The sequence below is a fragment of the Cygnus atratus genome, chromosome 16 (assembly GCF_013377495.2).
Source record: "Cygnus atratus isolate AKBS03 ecotype Queensland, Australia chromosome 16, CAtr_DNAZoo_HiC_assembly, whole genome shotgun sequence".
Lineage (NCBI taxonomy): Eukaryota > Metazoa > Chordata > Aves > Anseriformes > Anatidae > Cygnus > Cygnus atratus.
The window spans coordinates 14,642,600-14,670,038 of record NC_066377.1 but is presented as its reverse complement, the minus strand read 5'-3'; the positions used below and the strand labels follow the sequence as shown (position 1 = coordinate 14,670,038).

The window sequence follows — 27,439 nt, the reverse complement described above, 5'->3', positions numbered from 1 at the left end:
CTTATCTAGCAGAAAACACACATCTGATGACCTTTTAATGTATATAAATATCAGAGGGGAGGGTGTTGAGAGGATGGAGTCAGTTTATTTTCAGTTGTGCACAGTGACAGCATGAGAGGCAACGGGCACAAACCAAAGCACAAGAGGTTCCGGCTCAATATGAGGAGGCACTTCTTTACTGGGAGGGTGAGGGAGCACTGGGACAGGTTGCCCAGAGAGGTTGTGGAGTATCCTTCTCTGGAGATACTCAAACCCTGCCTGGATGCCATCCTGCGCAATGTGCTCTAGGTGATCCTGCTCGGCAGAGGGATTGGACTAGATGATCTTCAGAGGTCCCTTCCAACCTCAGCTATTCTGTGATTCTTTTAAAAGTTTATGCTCTTTTTAGCTCTTTAGAAAGGCAAAAAGAAGGGTGATTTTGCCTTTTTTTATGTTATCACTAGGGCAACGTTATCACCCTGACAGAGCACCTTGAGAAAAAGAACCATCAAATGTTTTCCTTCCTTCCTTCCTTCCTTCCTTCTTTACTTCCTTTTCCCCCTAAATTTCCTTACATTTAATTTGACCGTTCACCTCACCATTTTAAGTTAATGTCATTCTTTAAGCTGCTCTAACACTTACACTTGTAAAACTTCCTTCCAGCAGCTTTGTTACAATTTTGTCCTAGATAATTATCCGCAGCAGCAAACTCTGGACCTGCTTGCTGCTGGCTACATTGCAGCACAGCTCTGACAGGCAACTCAAATTTTCTAATCAAATGTGTCTTTGCTTCTGTTCTTGCAGTTTGCGCAGTCCCAGTAAGAGTTTGTTCTGATTTCAGCAGTCTAAGGACCAGACGGCTCATCCAAACTAGTCATCCCACTCTAGCTGCAGTCGATAGGGAGTGATAGTCCTTTGGGACATGATTCATCCCAGATGACTTAGAACCCAGTGTCTTAATGTGCTGGTTCACACTTAGGCACGGCTGTCTATCTCCATTGACTATAGCCTGCTGATTATTTGAGAGTGGACATTTAGCGTTTTGATGACTTAATTTAGCCTGGATGAATTTAATCTGCAGGGTTTTTGTGACTTGTAGATAAAAGGCAAGCTGATTAGATCAGCTATGCAGCCAGTTCTTCATGCTGTGCTTTAATATCATTCTCTGGTTAGCCTCTGTGGAGTTCAGTAGTTCCAGGGTAAGTGGGATGAGTGGGGTGGGGGAGGTCTGGCTTGTAGTCTGGGGACTTCTGTGCTCCTCCTGTGGACAATTTTTCTTGTGGTCTGGGTGCGTTTCTAACACAGTGTTTTAAATCCCATATTAATGTTTGCCTGTATTGTTTTTTTTCAAAAATAACTTAATGGTACTTCTGGGAAAACTGGAATTAACTACTCCCCAACTACACAGCATGTGGACAATATCTTTGTTCACACTGCACCAGACTCAGACTTGGTTTGCACTGTCCCTTCCTTGAGGAATTTACAGGGAGATGCTAAAAGACCGTATGAGCTATTGCTCTTGTGGTATCTAATGACGTGAACTGTGCTAAGATTCCTGCTGTGTTTCAGAAAAATACCATGGCCTCGTGATAACAAAAAGATGGTGGTTTGGATTCCCTGCTGGGTGCCGGTGTAGCAGAGCCCAGGCTCCCAGGAAATGCTAAACAGGAGCTATGTTTCAAGGATGAATTAGTTTCTTGGCCAAGTCTCGTTACCCACTTGGGATATATGTATTTCATTGTAACTGCCACTGAGAAGCATGTTTGATTTGGAACAAATTCAAGCAGGAACAAGTTTCAACATCTATCTGCATTTCCACTGAGAGCACAATGGGAGACAAAACAGGTTAGAGCATGCTTGGCCAAGGGTGGGGACCTGTCAGGAGAGAAAGGGAGGGCAGTGCATGAATCAGTTACAGGGAAAGGGAAGGAGCAGCTTGAAGAGATGATCTTCCTCCCCTTGCAAAAGGGATACTCTAAGTCCCAGTTATCAGGTGTGCAGCTGGCGGAGCTGCGAGAGGGAGCTGAGAGCCTGCTCCTCCCCTAGGGTGGGAGGCTGTACCTTGTGATTAACTTCCAACCAGAGGAGTGGAGCTCATGCTGAGTCCTGAAGGAACCTGTTGGGAGGAACTCAGGAGTGCAGGAAAGGGACAGAAAATACCTGGAATCAGCCAGAGGACTAACACGGCTGGAGAGGCTCTTCTTAGCATCAATAGCTCTGGTCATGTTCAACTACCTGGCAGTAGAGGTGAGACCCCAGTTCCACCGCAACTATGGGAGCCAGCAAGGGGTGTCTGGGCCACTAAGGAACCGCCTGGAGCAGCTGAAGAAGCCGTGGTGGAGGGAGCCCACCCCCCTGGTGCTCCAGCACAGTGAAACAGCCAGGCTTGCTGTTGACGCCTTTCTTGAGCAGGGGGAACGCGGCTACCTGAGTGCCATCACTGAGGAACGGGAGCTGCCTTTTCTTTCCACACTGGACATGGAATATATGAGCCACCAGAGAAACCTAAGCTATCCAGAACTCAACGCGATGAAAGACAAAGAGGGTGACCCTGGTGATGCAGATACTGGAGACAGGTCCTCCCTCTGCTCCGAACTAACATCTGGCACCTACTTCCCACTCATGTCTGATGTGCACCCTCCTGAGCTGGAGCTGGGGTGGCCAGGAATCCCACTCCTCACAGTGTCTGGCCAGACTCAAGCCACTGTGATTTTCCAAAGAAACAAAGCTAACAGCATTAAGGATTTGTTCCGGTCTCTGATCAGCCGGGCACGGACGGTATGTATAGAGCTGTGTCCCTCCAGCGGGGTCTTCTGCTCCAGCCCCCAAGTCCTGGTGGCTGGTCCTACAGCTGTACGGCACATGCTTCAAGCTGGTGCTGCTGTCTAGATGTCTGGCATGATGTGGTTGCTCTTTCTCTAGCACATCTGTAACTGTTCTGCTCCTTTCCTTTCCTGTAATTTCTTTCCACCTCAGATTTCATGTCATCCAGGCAATATGCTTTAAGGCATTCTACGTCTGTATTTGTGGGTATGCAGAGCGCGGTACCAAAGCCTGGAGCAAGTGGCAGGGCATAGTGTTAAAGCTTAGCTGTCCTCAAGCAGCAGTCGTGCACCTGCTGGCCCTTCTGCCCTGCACCAGGGAGTCCGCGTGGCCAGGGCTAGCCTTGACCCTTGGATATCATGTCAGGCAGAGCAAGAGGATGGCACTGGTGAGTTGCTGTGTGAGAACATAGGACCTGAGTAAACTTGTGGGACTGAAAATCCCTGCCTGTGGTTTGAAATAGTTTAGAATACATCATCATGTCTTCTAGACTTGATGTCTGTGTCTCTCTGAGAATGAGTAAGATTAGCCCGCTTTGCCCTATCACACAGCTCCTGCTGAGTGGTGATTGCCAGCCCGTGGATGTAATCATGACTGGACAACTACCATACTGGTGTATGAAGCATAATCCTGGCGTGGATATGGTGACATATGCTTCTCACTTGTTGCTTCTTTTTACTTTGCCATTATACTGTGTACTAAACCAGCAACTCAGACACATTTTCAGCTTTTATTAGCTTTGTCGTCTTTGTGGTTCTTTTCAATTTTTCCACATCTTTTTTTTTTTTTTTCATGCAATTTCGTTCCAATAGTGAAGGGATATTGAGTTAACTTTCAGTGCAAAGTTCAGTTTTAATCGGTCAGCTCGTAGGTAGTTTCTCTTATCGCTCTTGATAGTCACTCCTTAAATCCATCACTGCCTAGTACATAAAGTAGGAACTAAAGAATTGGTAGGCCTGGACTTTAGCTTTGTCAAGAACACGAGTCATTTCCAGGCAGACTGAAGGAAAGTGTTGTCTTATACCACCATCCACAGAACTGAGCAAACATAATTATGTTGTCCTCGGCAGATGAAACTGGGGCCATGCAGCAGCTCAAATTGCTGTGTAGCTTTGTAACATTGTTGAACAACCACATATAATTGAAATTCAGGCATGACATGAGGAAAATGAACATCTTCAATTTTTATCCAATAGTAGGCCATTTTGGCTCAGTTGTAAGCAGCTGTTGCTTAATATCTGAATTTCTATTGGGCCTTGTTGGCAAATATGGGAAGTTTTTTCCAGGAAGTAACGAACAAAAAGCTTTGTTTGTGCTTGCAGGCAGCGAGCTTATAACATTTTGAATGATCTGATAAATCCTGTCACACTTTTTCAGCAGTGGGGATTAAGACAGTCATGGCAGAATGCACAAAGTAAATGACTACCGAGAAATGTCCCCTTGTTTCTTAGCACATCCCGGATCTCTAATGATATTTTGATCCTCTAAACCACGTGAAAAATATCCTGCTGCTTTTTTGGTTCAGAGGAACTTCCTTGTTTCTGCAGACAGGCTGCTTGGATATCAGGTGCTTTATTGTGCTCTAAGTACTTTTTGAGCTTTTTATTTTTGCTTGGCTTGAAAAAGCACTGATGATATTCGGCCCTTTATTTTCAAAGTGGGGGTTTTCACATAGTGTTTTTGACTTTTGTGTGAAATGTGATAATGTGTTTTCAATCATCGGTTCCCTAATGGTGTTTTACTGGCTTCTGTGTTAGCAGCTCTGGCCAGTGCTTCCCATGATTAACTCTGTGATTGACAGCAGTTCCAGCTCATCCACAACCCCAGTTACACATCCTTAAGTAGTTACTGAGTCATTTTGCTCTTCAAACCAGTCATTTTGCCCTTCAAACAATCCAAAATGATGTTACTTGTATGTTTTTTAATATCAAAAGAGCAACCAAAGGTAAGAAACATCTTTTGCCTGAAGTGCCAGTAGCAACTGCACAGAGAACAGCTTCCTATTTTGCAATAGTTAGCAAATATTTTCTCCACTAGACTTAAATTCTCCTCATATTCCTCCTTCAGAGTGTTTGTTCTCCTATGTGCTTACAGGTAGCATAAGAGGGAAACAGTGCTGGTGAGATGTAGGAAAGATGCTGAGATCTCTGAATGCTTTTCATGGGTCCTGTAGACCGGAAAGGATGTGTTGAAATGTTATTTGCTGTTTTCTCCTGTACAGTCATAGTGAACAACATCAGCTGACATATTTTGCAACAACATATTTGTACTGACAAATTATCAAAATGGGCATTTGTTTTATTGGTACCTTTTCCTGGTGTGGTTTGTTTTTCTACTTTACTGTATTTAACCAGCTGTCTTTGAAGATGTATTTTCAGATTTGAGCTTTTCCCTTTGCAGACATAAGAAGATGCAGTGCAGCCACACCTTAGCCTTCACTTGATAATACTATTATAATTATACTTTAGTTGGATGAGCTCCAAGCTATCCAACTGTAGGGGTAGGGTCCATACTTCTTCTTTTGCCCCTCTTGTACAGCTCTGACACTGGCTGTGTGTTTGCATTTGCAAGTGATGGTAGAAGGGTCCTTGATGGTCCCCCAGAGAAGCAATGTATTGCTGCAAATGGCAACACTATAGTAATAACCAAAACCACACTGCTATTGGCAAATACCAGTAAAACCAGCTGTGCTGGTTAGAAACCAGACAGATGGCAACCCCAGTGGGGTGCTGTTAAGTGCTATAATTCCCAAAGTGATGACTGCAGTAATTGTTGAATTGTGAGTTTCCAGAAGCAGATCCAGAAACATCTTGCTTTAACCCTACAATGGCAAGGTGTGAATTTTCTAGAGCTTGTAGGACAGCTGTGTCTTTGTGGTGTCTTGGTGAGGAACAGGGAGGTTCTGAGCCAGCCCCAGCTTCGTAGCTCCAACCACTGAGGCCAAGGGGCTGGGCCCTGGACATGCAGGGTCCACTGTAAGCCCAGAGTGGCTTAAATGCTTTTAAACTTGAGATATGAGTTGTCAGGAGCGTGAACTGGAGATGGTATTTAGGTACCTAACTTCCACTGCTGCAGAGAGCTGCCGAAAATTATCTTTGAGGGTTTAGACCTCACTTTTGTGACAATACGTTCTTGGGATGTTTCAAGGGGAAGACTTCCAGTGTCTTCATCCACCAAGACATCTTGTCTTTGGGTTTTAGCTGATGTTATTATTAAAGCTGCCAGTTTTGTTTATCAGGAGGATACGTCAATCTGAGTGGCCCTTACAGTTGTCCTGTGGCACCCACACTTGGTACAAGCAGCCCCTCCACAGGTACCTGCTTCTCCACTGCATGAGGCTGTAGTAGAGCACAACCTTCCCTCTCTCCCGACTGCAATGCACAGTGCGTGAGGGGCTGCCAGCTTTCTCCCCTGATATCGGCTGTGGGTGCACACCAGCACCACCAGGAACAACTCTACCCAAATCCCTCCAGTGAAGGGACTGCGTGGGAGGAGGCAGAGCCCATTCTACCTCCTGATGCCAAGTGAAGACCCACGTCAGAAAACATGAGCCTGACTATCACATGGGGCTCCACCCAGCTTGCACAAGCTGATGTCCCACTGCCTGGGGTGCCTGCTCCCACAACTACACCAGAGCCCTGCCACAACGCTGCCAGGAGATGCAGATCTGCTTGGCAGCTGGCTGCGCCCCAGCCCAGAGCACTGGGTGCCACAGTGTCCCCATGCTGCCATACAAAGCTGTAATAGCACCTACTCAGCTATATCCCTCTTACAATGAGTACTACAGACTGGCTGTGCTGGTTTGGGGCAGGCAACAACCCCAAGCTCTGCCAAAGCCTGTGAGCACTGGTAGAGAAATGCAAACTGGTGTGGCCTTCTGTGCCCTTCAGGTGTATGTGGTGCGTCTGAGCTTGGAGGGTCTGGAGCCAAAGGAGCATCAGTCTCTCTTGACTCCATCATATTGACTTTTCAAGGCATGTTTAGATTGTCTCCAGAGAGAAGCCTGCCCCAGGAACTATGCCTGAGATGAGCCGGGCTATCAAGAGGCAAGTGTGGCTGAGAGGGACTTGCCTGGGGCTCTACACAAGGTTTGGGCTATAGATTTTTTTCCTAGTTCTTCCTCGTTAAAGAATGAGTGGCCTATCAAAGTCATTTGGCTAAATTGCCTGGTCTTGTAACCCTTGGTCTTTGGCTGAAGGCTACTGTGGAAAGACAGGGTGAAGTCCTGTTCTTTCGTGTAGGTCTCAGCAGTACCTAATGCTGACAACCCAGCAGTAGTTTTGATTTGGAAAGTTGAAAATGCTTCTTGCTAACTTCAGGGTGCTCCCAGGACTGACTCTGCTGGATGATGGGATTTCAGGAAGGGAGAATAGTTTGCCAGAGCATCATAAGGCTTCTAAGAAGACAATAGCAACAAAGGCCATGAAAAGTACCTTTTGGAGTCAGGCTCTGAAGCCCATATTTGCCAGGGCGAGAGGGTGGAGGAGACATGATTTTGGCCTGGGCAGTAGGAATGGTTTTTAGTGCGTGTTGAGGAGCTTGTTGAAAGCACTTGTCATTTTCTGACAGCTGTCTTGTATCCCATGTGGATGCCTGGGATCACACCCTCCAGGAAGGTGCTCCCCCAAATTGTTCTATGGTGGGCTGGGCCTGCGGTCTCCTGCAAGACAGAGAGGACCAACGTCATTGTGAGGTATGTCACCAAGATGGTCTTTGGGGACAATTCAGATAGAGCCAGAAACCTTGTCCATCCACAAAAGGGCTAAATCCCCAAGAACTCAGATAGCAACCTTTTGGCATTGCTGCCCACCTCTGCTGAAATCCTGGTGCAGACGGTCTCTCCAATGGCTTGTAAGGACACAGCAGGGCTGAGAGGAACCAGCCTGACAAACTAAATACTGGGCATGAGGGCATGGGGAGGCCAGCGAGGCCCTGTTCTGTCTATAGCAGCTGCCTCTAATCAGCACCTGGACCATGAGTGTGGGCTTGGAAAGAGGCCGTTTGTTCATGAAAACACACAGGAGAGCTACTGGGCAGCAGGCAATCTGGGACAGTTTGCCTGTTCTGGGCTTCACAGTACAAGAAACTCAAAATTCAAAACCCAACTGGATACAGTCCTGGACAACCATCTTTACTTGACCCTGCTTGAGTAGGGGGTTGAACTAGACAATCTTCAGAGGTTCCTTCCAACCTTGACCATTCTATAAGTCTATGAAGCAGAGACATGGGCATGTCCTCACATCCAAGGGTAGCAACAGAGCTCCTCAACTATTTTCTGTGTCTAACCTGTGAACATGATTCAGCCTGTTCCTATTTTAAAGTTTGAACCACTGCACACATGAAAGTCAGCCTCACTGCTGTCCTCTGCGTTTAACTCTTTAAATAAAGAGGAGCAGCTGAGCAGAAACAGCAGAGGGAAGCTCAGCCTACATGGTCTGCTCCATAGGGTGGTTTGGGCTATAGAGAATTGTATTCATGGCCATGCTCTAACAGAAGCAGAAGAAGTGTTTAGAAACAGGCTTCCCACTCTCCCAGGGTGCATGATTAGTATCAGGAACGTGCTATGTTGTGGATTTTGTGTGCAAAGTGTAGTGCAGGGCACAAACATTGAGTAGCAGGGAAAAGAAGGACATTGGAGAGTCTCTCCAAAACTCAGAGCTTTTGGGGTGTCTATATTTGGGCATCCTTATGATCAGAGGACTGGAGCACCTGTTGTGCATGGACAGGCTGAGAAAACTGGGCCTATTTAGTCTGGAAAAGAGAAGACTGAGGGGAGACCTCACTAATGCGTATAAGTATCTGAGGGGAGGGTGTCGAGAGGATGGAGCCGGTCTCTTTTCAGTTGTGCCCAGCGACAGGACAAGAGGCAACGGGCACAAACTGAAGCACAGGAGGTTCCGGCTCAATATGAGGAGGCACTTCTTTACTGGGAGGGTGAGAGAGCACTGGGACAGGTTGCCCAGAGAGGTTGTGGAGTATCCTTCTCTGGAGATACTCAAACCCTGCCTGGATGCCATCCTGCGCAATGTGCTCTAGGTGATCCTGCCTGGCAGGGTGGTTGGACTAGATGATCTTCAGAGGTCCCTTCCAACCTCAGCCATTCTGTGATTCTCTAGTAGGTGGAGAAACTCAAAATTCTACTTAAGCATGCAACTTACAAGTAACAGTTATCTTATTTAGTGCTAAGGTATGGTAAGGACCAAAACGAAAGTTATTGATCACTAATTCCAGTATTTTTGCAGCTTTTGAAATGAAGCTGGCCTGTCTGTATATGTTTCGCTACTTTACTTTCTTCAGTGTGATGTCAACTTCCCTGAGTTCTCAGTGTTAACTGTTACTGGTCTAGGTCATGAGATAGCTCTGCAAGCACTCTTGGGTGAAATGCATCAGGTCTGGTGCTAATCATTCAGCTCAGCAAGTGCTATCCTAATGGTTCCTTTTATCTCCAAGATGTCACCCTATAGTGATGGCCAATGGATGGATCCCAGCAGTCCCTTCCTGATCCAAATAATAGCCTTCTTGATGTTGTCTGCAGGCAATGTCACTCTGAGGAAGAGTGGAACAGCTTCTCCAGTTACATTTTAGTCTACTTATGGTTGATTTCCCTTGATCCATTGTCCTTGTTGCAGGTCATACTGTAATATGAATTTTCTAGTTCTGGGACAACTCACTTGTACTAGGTTCTTGTAAAGACGTACCTTCTATATTCTGTGGTTTCCTTCTATTTTTTTCAAGAATGCGTTCATCCATGGGTTGTCATTGTATTCTTTATTCTCTCTCTCTCTTTTTTTTTTCCATTTTAAAACCCCCTCCCTTGCAAATCTTTTTTAAAAATCTGTTTTGTTTGTTTGTTTAATTTTAGTGTTATACCTTCTTTCTACCCTTAGTATTCTCAACTGTCTCTTTATGGTCACTCTTACTAACACGCTTTAAAATATCTATCTGCTTATAGGCAGGTCAAATTCAGAAGAGCTCTCTAATTGGTCAGTTTTCTATGTGTTGAAATAGAAATTTTTCATTTTCTATGAAAACACATCAGTAGTGCATTCCAAGGGCTTCATAGACAATATCTGCCCTGCTATGTTTCCTTGCCAAAAAATGACTGGACAGTTAATGATTCATCTTTGTCACAAAAGCCTGAGATCTGGGCAACTGCCAATTGCCTGTAAAAAGACTATCCACTTGATCTTTCTGACCCAGTGAGGGCAATCCCTGGTATAATGATGTGTATGTTCTTTTCCACATTATTTATGAGACAGATTCGTTCAGCCTGTTGATGTCATAATTAAGGCCACTCTCTGAACATCTTTGAAATGTCATTGCATTTGGGGGTAGTTATTCATGACTGGAAAAGGGCAAACATCACATCCGTCTTCAAAAAGTGCAAGAAGGGAAGTCCAGGGAATTACAGGTCTGTTAGCCTCACCCTACTCCCTAGGAAAAGTGTGGAGCAAGTCCTCCTGGAAGGTAAATCCAGGTAAATGAAGAATAAAATATGAATATGAAAGCCATAGTGTGCCTGTCCAACCTGATTCCCTTTTGTGACTCAATGATAGGCCGTGTAGATGAGGGAGGAGCAGTGGACACGGAGTACCTTAACTTTAGCGAAGGCTTTGACGTGGTGTCCCATAGTCTACTTATAGCCAAACTGGTGAGACACGGTTTGGATAGTTGGACCACAAGATAGGTGAAAAAAAATGGCTTTATCACTGCACTCAGGTAGTCCAAAGCCTAGCTAATGGCCTGGGGGGGTCAATACTGGAGCCAGTACTGCTTAACCTCTTTATTAACGATCTGAATGATGGGATAGAGTGCAACCCGAGGAGGCTTGCAAGCAATACCAAATTAAGAGCAGTTAATGTGCTGGAAGGTGGGGTTTCTGTTCAGAGGGATGTTAGCAGTCTAGAGAATTTGGCTGATGGAAACCCCAGAAAAGAAAGACAAATGCGCAGTCCTGCATGTAAGAGGGAATAACTACATACACCAGGACGCACTGGGGACAACAGCCTAGAAAGCAGCTTTCTGGAGGAAAGCCCTGGGGTCCTGGGAAGAGGTCACCAATGTGCCTTGTGCCAAAGAAAGCTGACTACATCCTGGGCTGTGTTAGCAGGACTGCCACCAGCAGGGAAGGGGAAGGATTCTTCCTACACATTATTTGATGATTCTGTCTAGTTGCCCATAGGATGTGATCTTGAAACAAGGATATATACATACTTGAGCAACATACCTTCTCCCTGACCTGTCAGCGTGTACTTCATGAAGAAATGATACTTCTTGAGATTAATATGCTAGTCATCTATGGAATCACTCTTTGAATTGAATCATGATTTTGGTCCGTCTTAGTTCTTCCTGTTTGTATGCTATGTTTCTGACGCATTTGCTTAAGGCAACACATAATTGTTGCACCAATGACATTGAGAGTTTGTGCACATACATTACCCTTTCAGCTATTTCTTTCTGTGAATGACAGATGGATGAGGCAGGAGGTAGCAAGCCAGGGAATGTCTTCATAGTCATTAAGAGTGATTTTATCTGCCATGGTGGGGTAAGGACTGTTAAATACAAAGGTCCAGAAGCTATCTCCACTCATGTGGCCATTGATACTCTGTAAGTCTGGAAGTTTGACTACTTAATTCATGGTTTGAAGTGCAATTCACTTGGGCATGAAGTTTCAACGCTTGTCTTCTTTTTTTTTTTTTTTTTTTTTTTTCCCCCTCCTCTCTCCCTTCCCCCCCCCCTTCTCCTGGCTAGGTGATAGCAATTGTGATGGATCTGTTTACAGACATGGAAATACTGTGTGACCTGCTGGAGGCCTCAAGCAGACGGCATGTCCCCGTTTACCTGATCCTGGATGAAGAGTACTTGAAGCATTTTGTGGAAATGTGCAATAAAATGGCTCTTACTCAGGACAGCTTCCCAGTAAGTTTTTAATCACACTCTGGATGTAACAACTGAGTCTTGGAATTGATAAAAACATGAACTCTTTGTTCTGTTCTCTCTGACTGGTCTCTAGGACCTGTTTTCCCACTGCCCCAGGCTAAGGGACTGCAGTCTGGTAAATTGAGATCTATATGGAAACACAGGGGTTAGAGTGGAAAAGCCCTTCTAGTCCCATGTCCTGATGACTTGTGGTCCTCATTGCAGATTTACACACAAGAGGTGTGAAGTCAAGGCCAGTAAGATGCAACACATTACTGGAAGTTTTGCTGCACTGGTGCATGTAGGATGAGAGAGGTAGACCAGAAAAATTCTGCTCACAAGGACCTCTATCACCTCCTCTGCTTATGCCCTCTTAGTTCCTTCCCCAGGACACTGAGTTGCAAGATTTAAATTTCTCTCAGTTCAGACCCCTCAGCTCAGCTTTAGGTTCTGGACAGAGCTGCTGTAGTGTGTTGCACTTCAGCTGCGTGGGGAAGGAAAGTAGCATATCCCTTGGGATGTCTTGACGCAGAATATACCATTTGCTCCTAGCCCTATGGCACTAACTCAGTATAAAACCAGATGTTAAAAATGTCATATCAGGATTTACTTTTATGCTTGTGATTCAGTTTGGCACCTGGGTTCATGAAGGATTTGTGAAGAGCCTGATTCCCCACTCATTGGGGTGTCCATCATCAATGCTGTGAGGTACCCCGAGCAGGCAAACACTAAAAATTAATGTGGCAGTGAGACAAGCTCTCTTGGGAACTCCCAGACTCAGAAATTTACCCCAGTGGCATGCTGTCCCCCATATAACTTTTCTGGTTAACACCTACCAATGGAGGATGATTTTTGATATCATTTGTTAGTTCTGCAAGGCCAACACCTAGGGGCTATGCTCTGCATTGGGTGCCTTCCCTAGAATGATGAGGCTGATAGACTTCCAGCCATCCATTTCATAGATTTTCCCCTCATCTAGGGAAAATGCAAAAATAATGTTTTACAGCATTCAAAATAGATACAGTTGCAAATGTCTTAATTTCTTATGATGTTTAACCTGTCTACACAAAGATTAACTTAGACATGCATCCTTTTCTCCTCATGTTGGTGATGCACTCTCCTTTCTTGCTAATCACAAGCCAACCCCATTTCATCCTGCCTGTTGAGATGGCAAGTGTTAGAGAAAACTGCTCCAAGCTGGAGCATGTTTGGTTTCATAAACATTTCAACAGCATCATTGAAGTCATCTAGTGGATCCAGGTAAATTCCACCTCTCCAAAATTTATTTTGTTTGCTTTTTATCCAAAAGTATGGCCATTGTTTTTAATATTAACATTGGTTTACATCCATGGAGATGTCTACATCTCTTTGTTAGACCTGATGTCATGTCTTGTGCTTTAATGGCTAATTAACACTTGCCTCACCCATTCAGTGACTCATCCGCAGGTTTCAATGTCAAGTCCCTCTTAGGCTTCTGCATCTTAAGCACTACATTAACATACGTGATTGATATTCACATCTAAATGGAATGAATGTACTTATTTTATTCCTGGTTCTGAGTTGAGACCGGATATGATGGTAAATCTCCATTGGTAAAAAACTGGTGACGATATGGAGTTTAATGAGGATTATGGGACAATTTCTCCTGTACCTTCTTACTTCTGAGAACATTCTGTGAGCTTAATTGTGTCAAATCTTACTGCTGAGCATCAACAAATCCTGCAGTAGTTCATCAAGAATTGCCAGTGGTCACAGCAGAAGATTTTTGGATTTTTTTTTTCAAATGACCTTCTATTAAACCTAAAACTACTAAGCTGAGTGAGAATGATACACGTTGTTCTGGCTTTCCTGCAAGACTGCAGGATTCTCATCTTGCCTGGGCAATTCAGGGCCTGGATTGTCATGAGGAAGAAGAGGATGGAAAAAATGAGCCAGGTATCAGAAACTCACCCAGCCTTGGAAAGGAGAGAGGGAATAAAGATATGCTATGGAAATAAATCTACAGGATAACCCTTACTTGGAGTGATTTTAACTTCCACAGGTAGAGAGTAGGCTCTTCCCATTGAGAATTACTATTACTAGAACCTCAGCATTGGAAGAAAAAAATACCTGTGTTGAATGGCAACGGGATTAGGTGAACATCTCCTCAAGCATCCAGTGTATCTTCCTCTATTTCAGCAATTTGTGGTGGCATTTCATAGTATCATAGAATAATTCATGTTGGAAGAAACCTCAGGAAGTCATTAAGTCCAACCTCCTGCTCAAAGCAGGGTCACCTGGGAGGTCAGATTGAGTTGCTCAGGGCCTTATCTGGTCTGGTCTTGAAAATTTCCAGGCATGGAGAAAGCACAACCTGCCCAGTTAACTTGTTCTAATGTCTAACTGTCCTCATGGGGAAAGATTTCATCCCTTCTAATGGGTGACAAATCAGAACATGTTCTGGGTTGCAAGAAGGTAACGAATGAGAGCCAAGTGCAAAGTGCAAAGACTGTGAAACTTCAGCTCTGTCCCTGCTAAAATTTTCAATGAGCTCAAGAGAAGACTCGACAAATATGTGGAGAAGAGAATAGGGCCAGGTGGGGTGCCCACTGAGACAAGCCACAAGAGGCTCAAGAATTTCCCTTAGCAGAAAACAGAGGCTTCAGCAATATTAGGGGGCAGTGTCATAAATGATTGCCAGAGCTGCCATGGCCTACAGCAAGAGATAGTGCTGGGTTAGATGGACACCTGCCTAGAGGAGTCCTGAAGGCAATGGTGGACATTGCATGGGCGGTGAGACTTCCTCAGCATGACATGTGAGTTGAGCCTTTCCTGACCTGCTGCACTGAGCTCCCCAGAAGATGTTTCTGTGAAGCCAACCTCCTGCCTCCAGGGGCTCTGATGGAAAAGGAAGGCTGGCAGGAGCAGAGCTGAGCTGGGCCTCCCGCAGGGTGGTTGCCTCCAGCTCCTCATCCCTGAGGCACAACTTCTGTGCCGTGAGCTACACGTGAGGCCAGAAGCTGGGCAAGCCAGTCCCTGGCTGCATACAGGCAACCCCATGATCCCATTCATGGTCATCCTGCCAGGGAAGAGGGGGAGGAGAAGGGAGCACAGCCGTTTTCATGAGCAGCTCCTGGGGAGCAACAGGGAAAGGACATGGGTCTGTGATCTGTGAAGAACGTCTGCAGGCAAATAAAAATTATTTGTGTCCTTTGTTTTAGTCTGGCAGTGGCTGTTAAAAACTGCTGTGTTTGGCCAGAATGAAATCCACAGCATGGTGGAGGATGGTACCCACCTCTGTGGAGGGGCAAAACAGCCCCATCAGCTTGTGCCATCCATACCTACCTCTGCTGCCATGGGTCTTCACCTTTTGGGGTACTGATGCCAAGCAGGGATGAGCTGCCCATGAAGGAATCCACCTGTTCAAATGCAGGTGGGAACAGTTTGTGACAGCTCCTGGTGTGCCAAGGCCACTACAGGTGGCCATGAGCTGGCATGGAAGGGCAGAAGGGATGATCTGGCAGGCCCCTGTAGGTGCAGTCTTGGGGATCTTTCTTTACACTTGAGATGTTTTGTTGGCACTGTATTATATAGACCAGCCCAGTAACTGTTTCCAGTGACTGTTCTCCTCTTCTGCTTGCCCTAGCTGAAGTGCAAATTACTTTTATTATGGGCAAAAATTTTACCTTATGAAAGAGGCTCCTGTTGGACACCAGGAGCCTTGTTTCCTATTTTGAACTGGGCAATCGGTTCTACAGGCTGAAGTTGGATCAGAGAAGTTCTTTGCAGTCTTTAAAAGAGGTGAGGATCAGGTTGGTTTCACCTGAGTACAGCAGCAGAAACTTAATACTATTTGAAAAAATACTGGTAAAAGGTCATTCTTAAAACATAGGCATACTGTTCTGTAAGTCTTTTCTATTGAGCAATACTTTGGCTTTAAGAAGCCTGTCACTGTATAAAAACAGAAGAGCATATTTAATTTGATTAAAAATATTAGCAATAACCTGGAAGAAACTGTATAGTCTTACATACTTCAGAAATGATCTGTAGGTCTGTAGGATCATAGAATTCTTATATATTTTTTTTTGAAACAGCATTTGTACCTAAGTGCAGCTTTTTTTAATATTTGCTGGAATTTTTATTTTATATAAACAGGCATTATTCCAAAATACTTCATATGTAGAAGTCAGAAAATAGTGTTATGCCTTGCTGCATTCTACCTCTAGGACCAGAGCTTCTGCTTGAGACAGTCTAATCATTGATGCATAGGGAAATACTTCAGTTTTGTTCAACACACGTCCCCTTACCATCTCTACTTTTCTTTGGTTCAGAACATGCGCGTAAGATGTCTGAGTGGAGACACATATTACAGCAAAGCAGGCAAGAAATTTGCAGGCCAGGTTCTGGAGAAGTTTATCCTGATAGATTGCGACCAAGTTCTAGCTGGTACATACAGGTGAGAAAAAAACAGTGACTACCAATACAAAGATTGGTGACACTGCAAAAACACACATTTCCAAAATACTGAGTAACTCCAATTTTCTTTTCTGCACTATAAAGATGCACTGCTGTTCCTCTTCATTTCACCCTTATAAACAGCCGTTTTCATTTTAGTGGTTTACCTTCCACCCCATCCTCTTGCCTTTACTTTGCTGTTCAACATTCAGATAGCATTAACTGCCTGTCTGCCAACACTGACGCTTCCTGGACACATCTGTCTATGAGTATCACTTAATTTCTTGAAAATGTAAAAAATGCCCTACCAGGTCAGATTGATGCTCCACCTGACCTAGATTTTGTCCCCAGCAGTAACAGATGCTTTTTAGGGAGAGCAACCCAAACTGCTATCTGTGGTGCATTCCCCTTGTCCTCCCACAGCACAGATAATTAGGGATGTTAAGAGAGTACTTCTCTACTTCTTCCCTTCTGTATCTGTTTTGGACCTACTGTACATGAATGTGCCCAAACTCGTTGTCTATTTTAAACCAATCTCTAACTAATTTCATGAAGTACCCCTAGTTCTAGTGCTGTACATTGATAAATTGCTGTCCTACCTTCAGCGATGTCACTGTGTTCACAGCTTTCCAAGCCTTCATCTTAGCCCCTTCCCCACCCCTTCTCCTGTCCAAATTGAAGACCTTGGCCTTTTGAGTCTCTCCTCTTAAGGCAGATGCACAATCTCTTGGTAATTTTAATAGTCTTTCTCCACACCCTCTCAAACATCACTATGTCCTTCTTGAGATGCAGAGACCTCAACTGCATGCAGCCCCCAAGGCAGGGCACCAAGGTGTTACAGACTGTCAAAATGGTGCTTTCTGCTTTGTAGCCTTGCTGACAGTGACTAGCATTCATTGATTTTTTTTTGCTGCTATTGCACATTGGACAGTTTAAATAGTTACCTTTCCTGACATTGAATATCCATGTGCCACATTTATTTAGATGCTCTCTCCCACTACAGGGTTAAAATTGTGTTGTGAGCATTATTACAAAATGGCTCTTCCACTGCTGCCTCTTGAACTGAGTCTCATGCATCATTCCAGACCACATCCTGAATAGCACCTTTTCTTGTGGGTCAAAAAATTTAGACTAGTTAATTCTGGAAAGTAATAATTTATTGCTTCCAAAAAGTTTTTCTCCACTGCTCATTCCAGTGAAGCACTAACCTTCTCTGTATATGACTGGATGAAGAATTCTCTCACTATTACTACCTCTCCTAATTTTGCAGTTTCTGTAATCTCAGTTAACATTGTCTGATCACCATCACTGTTCGGATCAGAGGGTCAGGAATAGCCCTGAGTCAGGTTACTGCTTGAAACACAGATTCAGTTCTCTGCGTCAATTCTTCCCTCTGCTGTTTGGAGCAGGGATTTAGGTCTTGCTCTCTCCAGATATCTGTAGCTGTAATTTCTCAAGTTCCGGAAGATAATTATTCAGTTGAATAGGGCCTTATATCTGGTTCTCTGCTGTCCCACTAACCATGCGATGTTCTGGACTACAAGAACCAGTTTCTTTCTGTGGAATTTGTTTAACAGTGAACAGAAAAATTTCCACAGGAGAAAGTCAGGTATATTGCAGCCTGGTACTATACGTAGTATAGCAGATATTTAGATTACTACTCCCTGCAGTTGGGAAAGCTAGATTCAAAAGAAGGGTATAATTACTGAGTAAAGCCAAAGATCCGTATATGCCTGTATCTTGGGATGATACAGAGAAGTGGGTGAAAGCATTCTTACATAGTTCAGCAGCCTTGTGTGTAAGAATTAGAGGTTTCAGGACCTCTGGGGTTGTATGTTGTGTGTTTCTTTGCGTTTGGTTTCCATAGGAGAATTTTTCCCACCTTGGTTGTTCTGTCTTTGGCTTCCACGATACCTTCTGGCAATGGGTTTTGCAGTTTAATTTATGATTTGTGTGAAGTGATCCAATTTATTTACATTAAGCCTACTGCTGTACAATTATATTTGATGCCCCAAATTTCCATAACCTGGGAACAGTAAATCACGGTTCCCTATTTATTTTCTTGACTGCTTCCATGATTTCATCCTCCTCCATTATAATCCCTCATGTGAATCATCTCTTCTCAGAATCACAGAATATTAGGGATTGGAAGGAACCTTGAAAGATCATCTAGTCCAATCTAGTACAATCTCTTCTCAACTGAAGTATCCTCAGTTGTTCAGTCATTTCTCATGCAGAACTTCCAGACCTTTAGCCATAATGTCTATCTCTTGTGATATGAATTAACTAGAACTGCATGAAGTGGTCAACATATCCCCACTCACTATATACTTCAGCATAGTGGTGTAAGTGTAACTTCTGTCTTTTCCTTTGTCTCCATTCTGGCAGTTCCTAGTCTGCCGTTTGCTCTTTGACTAGTGCTAAATACTGACATGATTCTTGTTTTGAACTGTTCAAGGGAACTCTGACCTCCTTCCTAAGTGTTAATATCTAAGAGCTTGTAAATAATCAGAGATCATCAGGATTTTTACAACAGTTTGCATTTATTGATGCTGGATTTTGGCTATCATTTTGTCACTTATTCACCCTGTACCATAAAATACTCTCATCGTTTCTTATTATCCGGTTTTCCTTTGACCACTCAGGACAACTTTGTTTTGTATGAGCCCTGACATGACTTTTTCCACTACTTTCAGAACTTTTCTGAATGTGTTGAACTGCACATATCCCAGCACAAAATCTGTGGGATTCTAGTGGGTAAATTAAAACTATTGCTAGCATTTTTTCCCCATCTTTAATCAACTGTTACTCTTTGGGAAGACTTTCTTTATACTCATCACTTAAGCTAAGAGTCCTTGGTGAATGACTCTGTCAAAATTTCTTTGTAAATCCAAGCATCTTACATCAAGCAGATTCTATGCGTCTGTGTGCTTGCTGCCTCCTTCAAAGAACTGCAACAGGCTTTTGAGGCATGGCTTCCTTCCACAAAAATATGCTGAGTCTTCAGCATTATGAGTAAAGTTCTTTATGCATCTAATCATTTTACTCTCTATTTGCTTCTACCAGTTTGTTCAGTATGGAAATAAGAGTGGCTGGTTTGTATTTTCCAGGAGCTCTTTAAAGGTTCACATTTACTAATTTCCATTCCTCTGCTACCATGTTCAATTTTAAATTATAGGGTATTCATTGGTTAATAATTGGAAAATTGCTGACTTCCACTTTTTGAAGGCTCTTTATTTTAATATTTTCCTTTACTGTGCCTTTTAACTATGGTGACTTTTGGGATGTTTTTAAATGTCTTTATTCTGTTAGGTATGTTTGCTCTGTGCCTCTAATATAGCACCTTCAAACAATCTTTGTGCTGCCTCAAGCATTTAACCTTTTCGGTTACTCTTTTAAATTTCTTTTAATAGCATCCCTCACTTTCTCTTATAAATTGAATGTTACTGTTGTGGATTATTTTGCTCCCGAAGGAATATTTGATACTTGTACATCATCGTTATTTTTGCCGACTGGCCTTTCCAAAGGAACTTTCTGAACTGTAATGTTATTTCTCCTTTTTTTTTGGTTTTCTGGTTAGTTTCTTCCCCAAAGCAGTCATTTATAGTGTGCAAAATGCCATTTCTGCAACTCTCCTAGTCATGGCCCCTATTCAACATGGATATAACTGAGTGTCTCTTTATCCTCTGCTTTCTACCTTCATAGCCCCTTAGCATGCTATATTTACCAGCAGCACTCTGCTCAGAAAGTTCACAGGCAAGTCCCGGTATTATGGTTTCCATATTTGGGAGTGGAATTTTAATCCAACAGAATATATTTCATTTGATGATATATCATTTACATTGACTTATTTTTCTTTAATGTGTTGTGCAATTGTCCCAGCAACATATCCCTCATTTATTCTTCCTGTATAGTTTCTGCCCTTGCAATTGTTCCTGAATTTTCTTCTACCCAGTAAGTGTCTGAGATGCCTCCTATGTTAGCCATCATTTCAGCTCAGGTATTCCACAACATCCATCTGTTTCTTTAGTTTAGAAAATCTAGTTACTTAGTATTATTCTGAGCACCAGAAGAATTAATATGTTTCCCTGAGCATATTAAAATAACAGAGTGAAGGGTATGAAGACGTTTACTAATGCAGATGAGAGAGGAGCCTAAGGGCAAATGGGACTAGAGCTAAACAGGATCTTGAGTAGGAAAACTTGAGTAAATGTTTGCCAGACTAGGAGCAGAAAAAAGGTGTGTTATTGCCAGCCTAAAAGGCATTTTTTGTACGTTTGAGTTGCCTCAGAGCAAGTTTTCTTAGCTCAAAAAGGGAGGCAGACAAAGTACAGATATACATCCTGCCACTGGCACAGAGAGGAAGGAGCTCATTGTTTGCTGCATTGTACTGAAAGGAACTCAGTATTTGGTGTTGAAGCTGACATGACAAATGAAACTGAAAAATGAAGGGAGAAAGCTAAGAGATGGTCACAAAAACTCTACATCTGGCTTCAGCACAAAGGAAGAAACTAAGTACAAAAGTGGCAAAGGACAGGTAAAGCTGGGGGGAGGGGGGGAGGGAAGCTGGAGAAAGCTTTGGATTTCTTCAGAAGAAAACACTCATACTTTCAGGTATCCATGCCCCACGCAAGAAAAAGAGCTTCTAAGAGGGAGTTCCAGATCTAACCCAATGAACAGTTACCTTAAGAAAGAAATTATAATGAAACAGAAAGTGAACATACAAGGAAAGGAAAGACCACTGTATCAGCCAGGAAATCCCAGGCTGAAATGTATAGCAATAAAGTGAGCACTGCCAGACAATAAGTTATATAAAACTTTGCAGAGCACACCAAATCAAAGAGGAGGAAGTTCTCAGGTGTATAAATAAAAACTGAATCCAGAAGGAAGAGACAAGGCATACTGCTGTAAGGGTAAATAAGAAATAACTGAGATGGCATGCCCAAATGAACTGAATGCATTGCACTGTTTGTAATGAAAAAGAAGATGAAAAAAGAGAATGGAAATTACTACAAACGCACTGGAAGCAAGCTTAAAGAGCTTACTACAATAAAATCAGATTATTGTCTCAAATATTAGAAAGAAAATGTAACATGAAATTAACAGTCTAGTACTGCATTCTATGTAATATCTACATTTAACAATGAGTAAAATGATACACAGAGGTTTGCTTTGGAATGCAGAAAGATCAGAATGCCTTGACAGCCAGAGTCAAGCAATAAAACAATAAAAACGAGTAACAGAAATTACTGAGGAAAAAAAAAAATCTGCTGCAAACTGGCATGTCATCAGCTGGAGACAGCTGAAGCAGAGAAGCCGAGTGTGAGGAACTGCAAGCCACCTGCACAATGCAGCCATGAAAATATCTGAGCCCTTTTCCAGAGGGGCACACTGAGACCTAGTCCCCAGTACCTCGGCGTGCTCCTGTCACTCTGCTCGGCCCAGGCCAGGCCGGCGTTGCCGCAGGCCTCCAGCCTCCGGAGAGCTGGTGCTGCACCTCCACCTCCCGGCCAAGGGCGGAGCTGCACGGGCGTCGGAAGGGCTCCTGCTTCGGGGTGGAAGGGAAGGGAAGGGAGGGGAGGGGAGGGGAGGGGAGGGGAAGGGAGGAGAAGGGAAGGGAAGGGAAGGGAAGGGAAGGGAAGGGAAGGGAAGGGAAGGGAAGGGAAGGGAAGGGAAGGGAAGGGAAGGGAAGGGAAGGGAAGGGAAGGGAAGGGAAGGGAAGGGAAGGGAAGGGAAGGGAAGGGAAGGGAAGGGAAGGGAAGGGAAGGGAAGGTCCCATCCTACAGAGAGCCTTACACAGACTCCTGCAATTTGTGCCCGAGAGTGATAAGAAACTGGAGATGGCATCTCTGTATGCAACAGTCCCTTATGGAAAAAATGGAAGGACAATCCTATGGTTTTTGAACCCACATGAACTTTAGCATCCACAGTGCCCTGCAGAGAAGAGCTCCTGAGCTTGCCTGTGTGTTGTGTTGCATGGGGAAGTGCCTCTTCTTGTCTGTACTGAACTTGTAACCCATTAACTTCATTCAGTGCCTCATTTTTGTACCAGAAGAGACCAGGAATGATCATTCCCTAGCTATTTCCTCCACTTGTCCTTGGCATGCACTGGTCTCTAGGAGGATGGCTTTGGGTAGCAGGGCAGTGTCTGGCCAGGTATTGTCAATGGCTGTCATATTCCCAGTGTTCCTATTTCATATGGAGACACTAGAGCTCAGCTCACATCCCACCAGAGCCCGAAGAACACATTTTTTGGCACAGGGCTGGGAGGAAGCTGTAATGGTGGTACATCCATGGATGACAAGGCCATGTCATCTTGCCATGGAAACCTGTATCATGGCTAGGAGGGGAGCTGTGATCAGCACAAATCCAGAGCTGCTACATCATGTCTCAGGTACTTGGATGCCTCCTTCTAGGTCCTGTTGTGACGTGGACTGGGCAGGGTCCCGTTGGGACAGCATGGGAAATTGCAGCACCCCAGCTGGACTGGGAGAAGAGCCACAAGAGGCATTAGTGGTGGGGACAGTCATAAGGCCAGGGGAGCTCATTGCTGGATCTGAGGTTGCTCTCTTTATGGGGGAAAGGCAAGTTCATATGGTTGAGAGCAGAAAGCTGGGTGTATCAAGGGAGGCAGAACCTGGGCCAGAGGGTGCTTGAGAAGGCAGAAGCAGAAGGTGGAAGCCACTGGGTCCACGGAGGGAAGGAAAACCTAAGAAAGACCTGCTGTTTGCCTGTTGCTAAGGTGAGGCCAGAGTCCCTGATGGGTATCTGTTGTGATATTCTTGCTGGACCATGTGAGACTATGAGACATGAAACCTCCTAGTTAGAACAAGGTGGGCAGACGTGGCCTCTTGTCCAGCTCTGTTTCCAGCTCTGCTGGCAACAGCAGTTCCAGGCTAGATGAACAGTGATGGCAGGCTTTATCCAGCCAGAGAGCTGGCTGGGTGCTCTCCAAATTCACGGGATGATGCTCACGGTGAGAGAGATGCAAGCCTGCTCCTCCAGAGAAGTGGGTGCTCAGCCCCATAAGTACACTTGAGGTTCTGAGGAGTTCAAGTGAGCACAAGTGTTTGTGTGAGCATCCTGTGGCTGTCCTGAACCATCCTCGTGGCCTGTGGTCAGAGCACATAGGCAGCAGCTGATAGACTGCTGAGTACTTGACTCCAAATAATGTCTGTATCATGCTACAGAGGGGTGCAAAATGCTGCAGTGTCAGCCCTGGGTTGGCGATACATCTAAGCGCTGTGTGGTGTGGACACAGCACTCTTGTGGAGAAGGTTAATAGCTGTAAGCAGATGGGAACACCAGCATCCCTGGGAGCCAGGCAGTGCCCCAGGATAGACTCCTTTAAGGATGTAGACATGAGATACATGAAATCTCCACTGTCTGGGCTCTCAGATTTCTTTAAAGAACTTGTATAGCTTTGTGAGAAATGACTTTACTTTGCAAAAGCCACCTTTCCCATTATATCATATTTACCTATATGGCCATTAATTGTATTCTTTAGAAGAGTTTCTACTAATTTGTGCTGTGCAGTTACAAGGCTTAATGGTCTGGAACATCAAAAAAACTATATCTCCTTAGCAACCTTCCACTCTTCTGATAAAGAAGACACTTTCAAGTGAAAGATTATACATCACAGTTAGTTCATAGAATCATAGAAACACAAGGTTGGAAAGGACCTACAAGACCATCTAGTCCAACCGTCCTCCTATCACCAATACTACCCACTAAGCTACTAAATCATATCTCGTAGCAATGTCCAGGTGGTTCTTGAACACCACATGGGATAGTGACTCAACCACCTCCCTGGGCAGGCCGTTCCAGTGCCTGACCACCAAGTTGTTAAGATACTTCATCCTTGCATTCCTTTGACAATCTTGAACTAATGTTAAGTGGTCCTGCCAATTTGTTACTCTCTGTTTTGTTGATACGTTTTCTAATCTCTTCTACAAAAGTTTCAATATGAGACTGATTCTCTCATGTTCTGTATAAAGGTGTGTTCAGGGCAGGGACCATTCCAAGCTCCTTCACGGTTAAACACCAATCCAAAGGAATTCTCTGAACAAGCCTATTGCACATGGACCATGCATTAGCCCCACAGAGAGATGAGTATTATTTCTTCCAGCTTTTGCAGTGTGTGACCCAACCTTTTTGAAGGATGCCTTTTCTGCTTTTAATAGCTTCTCTTCTGTTATTTAGCCATCCCAGATATTTTCTTTTTCCCCTCCCCTCCCCTCTCCTCCCCTCCCCTCCTCATGTAAAGTGTATGCATTTGCTTTCAGCCTCCAGTATAGTATTTTAGAATAACCTTCATATGCTTTGGGGAGTGTGTGTGCTGGATGTAACTATACTACTTTCTTCAAAACAACATTATGACCCATAACAACTGTGTACTGCTCAGGACTAAGCCAAAAGCTGCTTTTCCTGTTCTGAGTTCCCAAATACCTGTCTTGTGACATAAACATTGATGAGGTCCCAAAACATAGTGCATACAGAGAGAGTCTGGGGAATCTCACAGCAATACTTATGGAAAACATCATTGTGCTTCCTGTCCTGTGGTATCCATGTGGAGCTCTAGATACCTCTTCCGCTCCTCAACATAGTGCCTGAAATCTCCATTCCTCACCCTACTGCATGTCTATGTAGCTCCCTTGAGTCCACCATGCTGCAGCTCTTATGGAGGACCTGCCAATACAAGGGATGAGAGGAGAAGTCCAGGCATGCCTTGATATCCCCCCAAAACAATCTCCTTGTCCTCTATGAAAGGTGATGTTGCAGTGTCCTGTACTGGCCAAATGCTGTGCTAGGAGATCTGCCATGCAAGTTGGGCAGAAAGAGCCTTTCAATACTGAGTTCAAGAAGTGTTTGGACAAGCTCTTAGACACGTGGTTTGATTTTTGGGTGGTCATGTGTGGAGCCAGAAGTTGGACTCAATGATCTTTGCGGGTCCCTTCCAGTTCAGAATATTCTGTGGAAGCCACTTGCACTTGCAATGACCCATAGCTTCTCCATCTTCAGACAACAATGCATGCTGCAGTGCCCCTGGGCGGACTGACAAACCTGCCGACAGATGTTAGCCTAGTACTCTCCAACACTCGAATGGGAGTTGGAAACGATCCTTCCTTGTCTGTGGGCAGAGAGTGCTGGCAGTATGAAGCTGGAGAAGAAAAGGCCTGAAACACAGTGCTGTGTTTTTTACCACAGCAACCATTTGCTGTTCTGCACTTCTCATAAGGCTAAGAAAACCTGGTGTTACTGTATTAATGGTTTCTACACTGACCGTATAGTGTGATTCTTGGCTGTTGTTTATATTTTCATACAGCTCATTACATCACCAAGCCAAAATTAAATGACCATTAAAAAAAATAAATATGTAATGAGTACAGCCATTACTACAAGTAATATCAATGTACATACTTCAGAGGAAGTGTTAATTTAATAACATAAATTGGGTAGTGATAAATCACTCACATGTAATGCCAGGTGTCTCAGTACTCTGCGAACAAAAGTTACATGTGATTTTTTTTTTTTTTCTTCCTTTTTTGCAGTTTCACCTGGCTTTGCAGCCAAGTCCACACCAGCTTGGTGACCCACTTCCGTGGTCAGATAGTTGCAGAATTTGACAAGGAATTTCGGTACTTGTATGCAGAGTCCAAAGCAGTGACCAGCTTCTCTGTGTCGGATCCCTTGTCTCAGAACACCTCAAAAGGTACTGAATCCCTTTTGAAGCCCATCCAGAATGATGCTGAAACCCTGAGTGCCTCCAGCAGCCTCTCCAATGTAAGCATCAGAAGCATAAAAATGTCTCCCTTTATGAAAAACCCCAGCTACGGTGCTCACCAGGAGAAGCATGATTTGAGCCCTGATTCTGGTGATAAGATGGGGAAGGAAGACACTTCTCTGAAGTCCACTTGCCCTGTGCAGCAAGGGGAACCACCAGACTCACCTAACAGTCCTTCAAATAAGTCCACCTTGTATCATAAATCAAATCTCATGACAGCAAGGACATTTTTGCAGCTGGAGCCATCCCCTCTCCTCAGCTCCAACAAACCTAATTATCAAGGGGATGACAAGGCAAACAGCGGCCACTGCTCCCCAGTGACACAGGAGCAGACACCACAGTTCCTTTCAGAGGGTGCCAATTGCACTGTGACAAGCACAAAGCAGAAAGAGCCTGCTGCTACCTCCAGGGAACCAACGGCAGAAAATGATAACTTTTATGGGACAGAAAAAAGACAGGGTCTTGGACAAGGAAAATTGGACCAGTTATTACCGTACAACCAGCTCAAACGCACAAAAAAGCCTGCAGTTCCTTCCTATGATAAACTTACTGAGGACATGTTGATGGAAAAGAGCAGTGCATATGGGGCTGAGAAAAGAATGACTCTTGGGCACAGTAAGCTGGATCTGATCACCAAATACAACAAGTTAAAATCTAAACACATACATAGTCGGTTTGAACTCTGACCTGGTTCTCCTGGGCCTCGGTGTGTCCTTTGGTCTTATTTTCAAGTGGTTGCTTTTCCCTACCAATCAATGTATCTGGGGCTTGAAATCAAAGTACAGGTGGCAAATTAGTGTTGTTCCTATCAAAACGTGTTTGTGCTATGCTGAAATTTCTAATATACATAGATGACTGATTAAGATGAGATTAGCAAGTACAATTCAATTTTTCAATTACGAGTTGATAGCAAGGGAGAGAAAATGACATAAACATAACGCACACTTCTATATATTTTTTAGTCATTTGGAAAAAAATATTTCCCCCCAAACTTACAGGAAAACCACTGCTATAACTGGAAACTGTTTGGCTACTGAGGTTTTCAGGGTGAACCCAGTTTTTTTTTGTACTGAGCAATTCCTCTCCCTGTAGCCATTTGCTGAAAATGAAATGGTCAAATGCAGGGTGATGTTAAAAATAAAGGCACTGTTCTACTGCAAAGAGCTGTGTTGGGTCCCTCCTAGGGTGGTGAGCATCTTGAGCTTGGCCAGAGCCTCTTGCCACCCTGTCCTGGGGCCAGGCCCCAGCAGTGCTGATCTGTGCCATGCCAGGAAGATACGGGTGGTGGCTGCACATGGGTGGCATGTCTGGGGACATGGGTGGCACCTGCGCATGTGTGGTGATGGCAGGTAAGTGGTGTCTGCACATGGGCGATGCCAGCACATGGGTAGTATTTGCACACAGATTGTATCTGAACACAGATGGCAGCTGACATGGGTTGTGCCTGGACATGGGTGGCATGCCCAGGCACACGGATGGTGTCTGAATCCCTGGGTGTAT

At 44.3% G+C, this 27,439-nt stretch overlaps 1 protein-coding gene across 1 annotated transcript; it reads left to right on the top strand.

The window, feature by feature from the left end:
- Positions 1-1,808: 1,808 nt before the first annotated feature.
- FAM83C (family with sequence similarity 83 member C) lies at positions 1,809-26,999 on the top strand. Its single transcript, XM_035548450.2, has 5 exons — positions 1,809-1,824; positions 2,084-2,757; positions 11,554-11,721; positions 16,032-16,156; positions 25,707-26,999. Exons 1-5 carry the CDS (start codon positions 1,809-1,811, stop codon positions 26,623-26,625), a joined length of 1,902 nt encoding a protein of 633 aa, XP_035404343.1. The 3' UTR covers positions 26,626-26,999.
- The last annotated feature ends 440 nt before the right edge of the window (positions 27,000-27,439 follow it).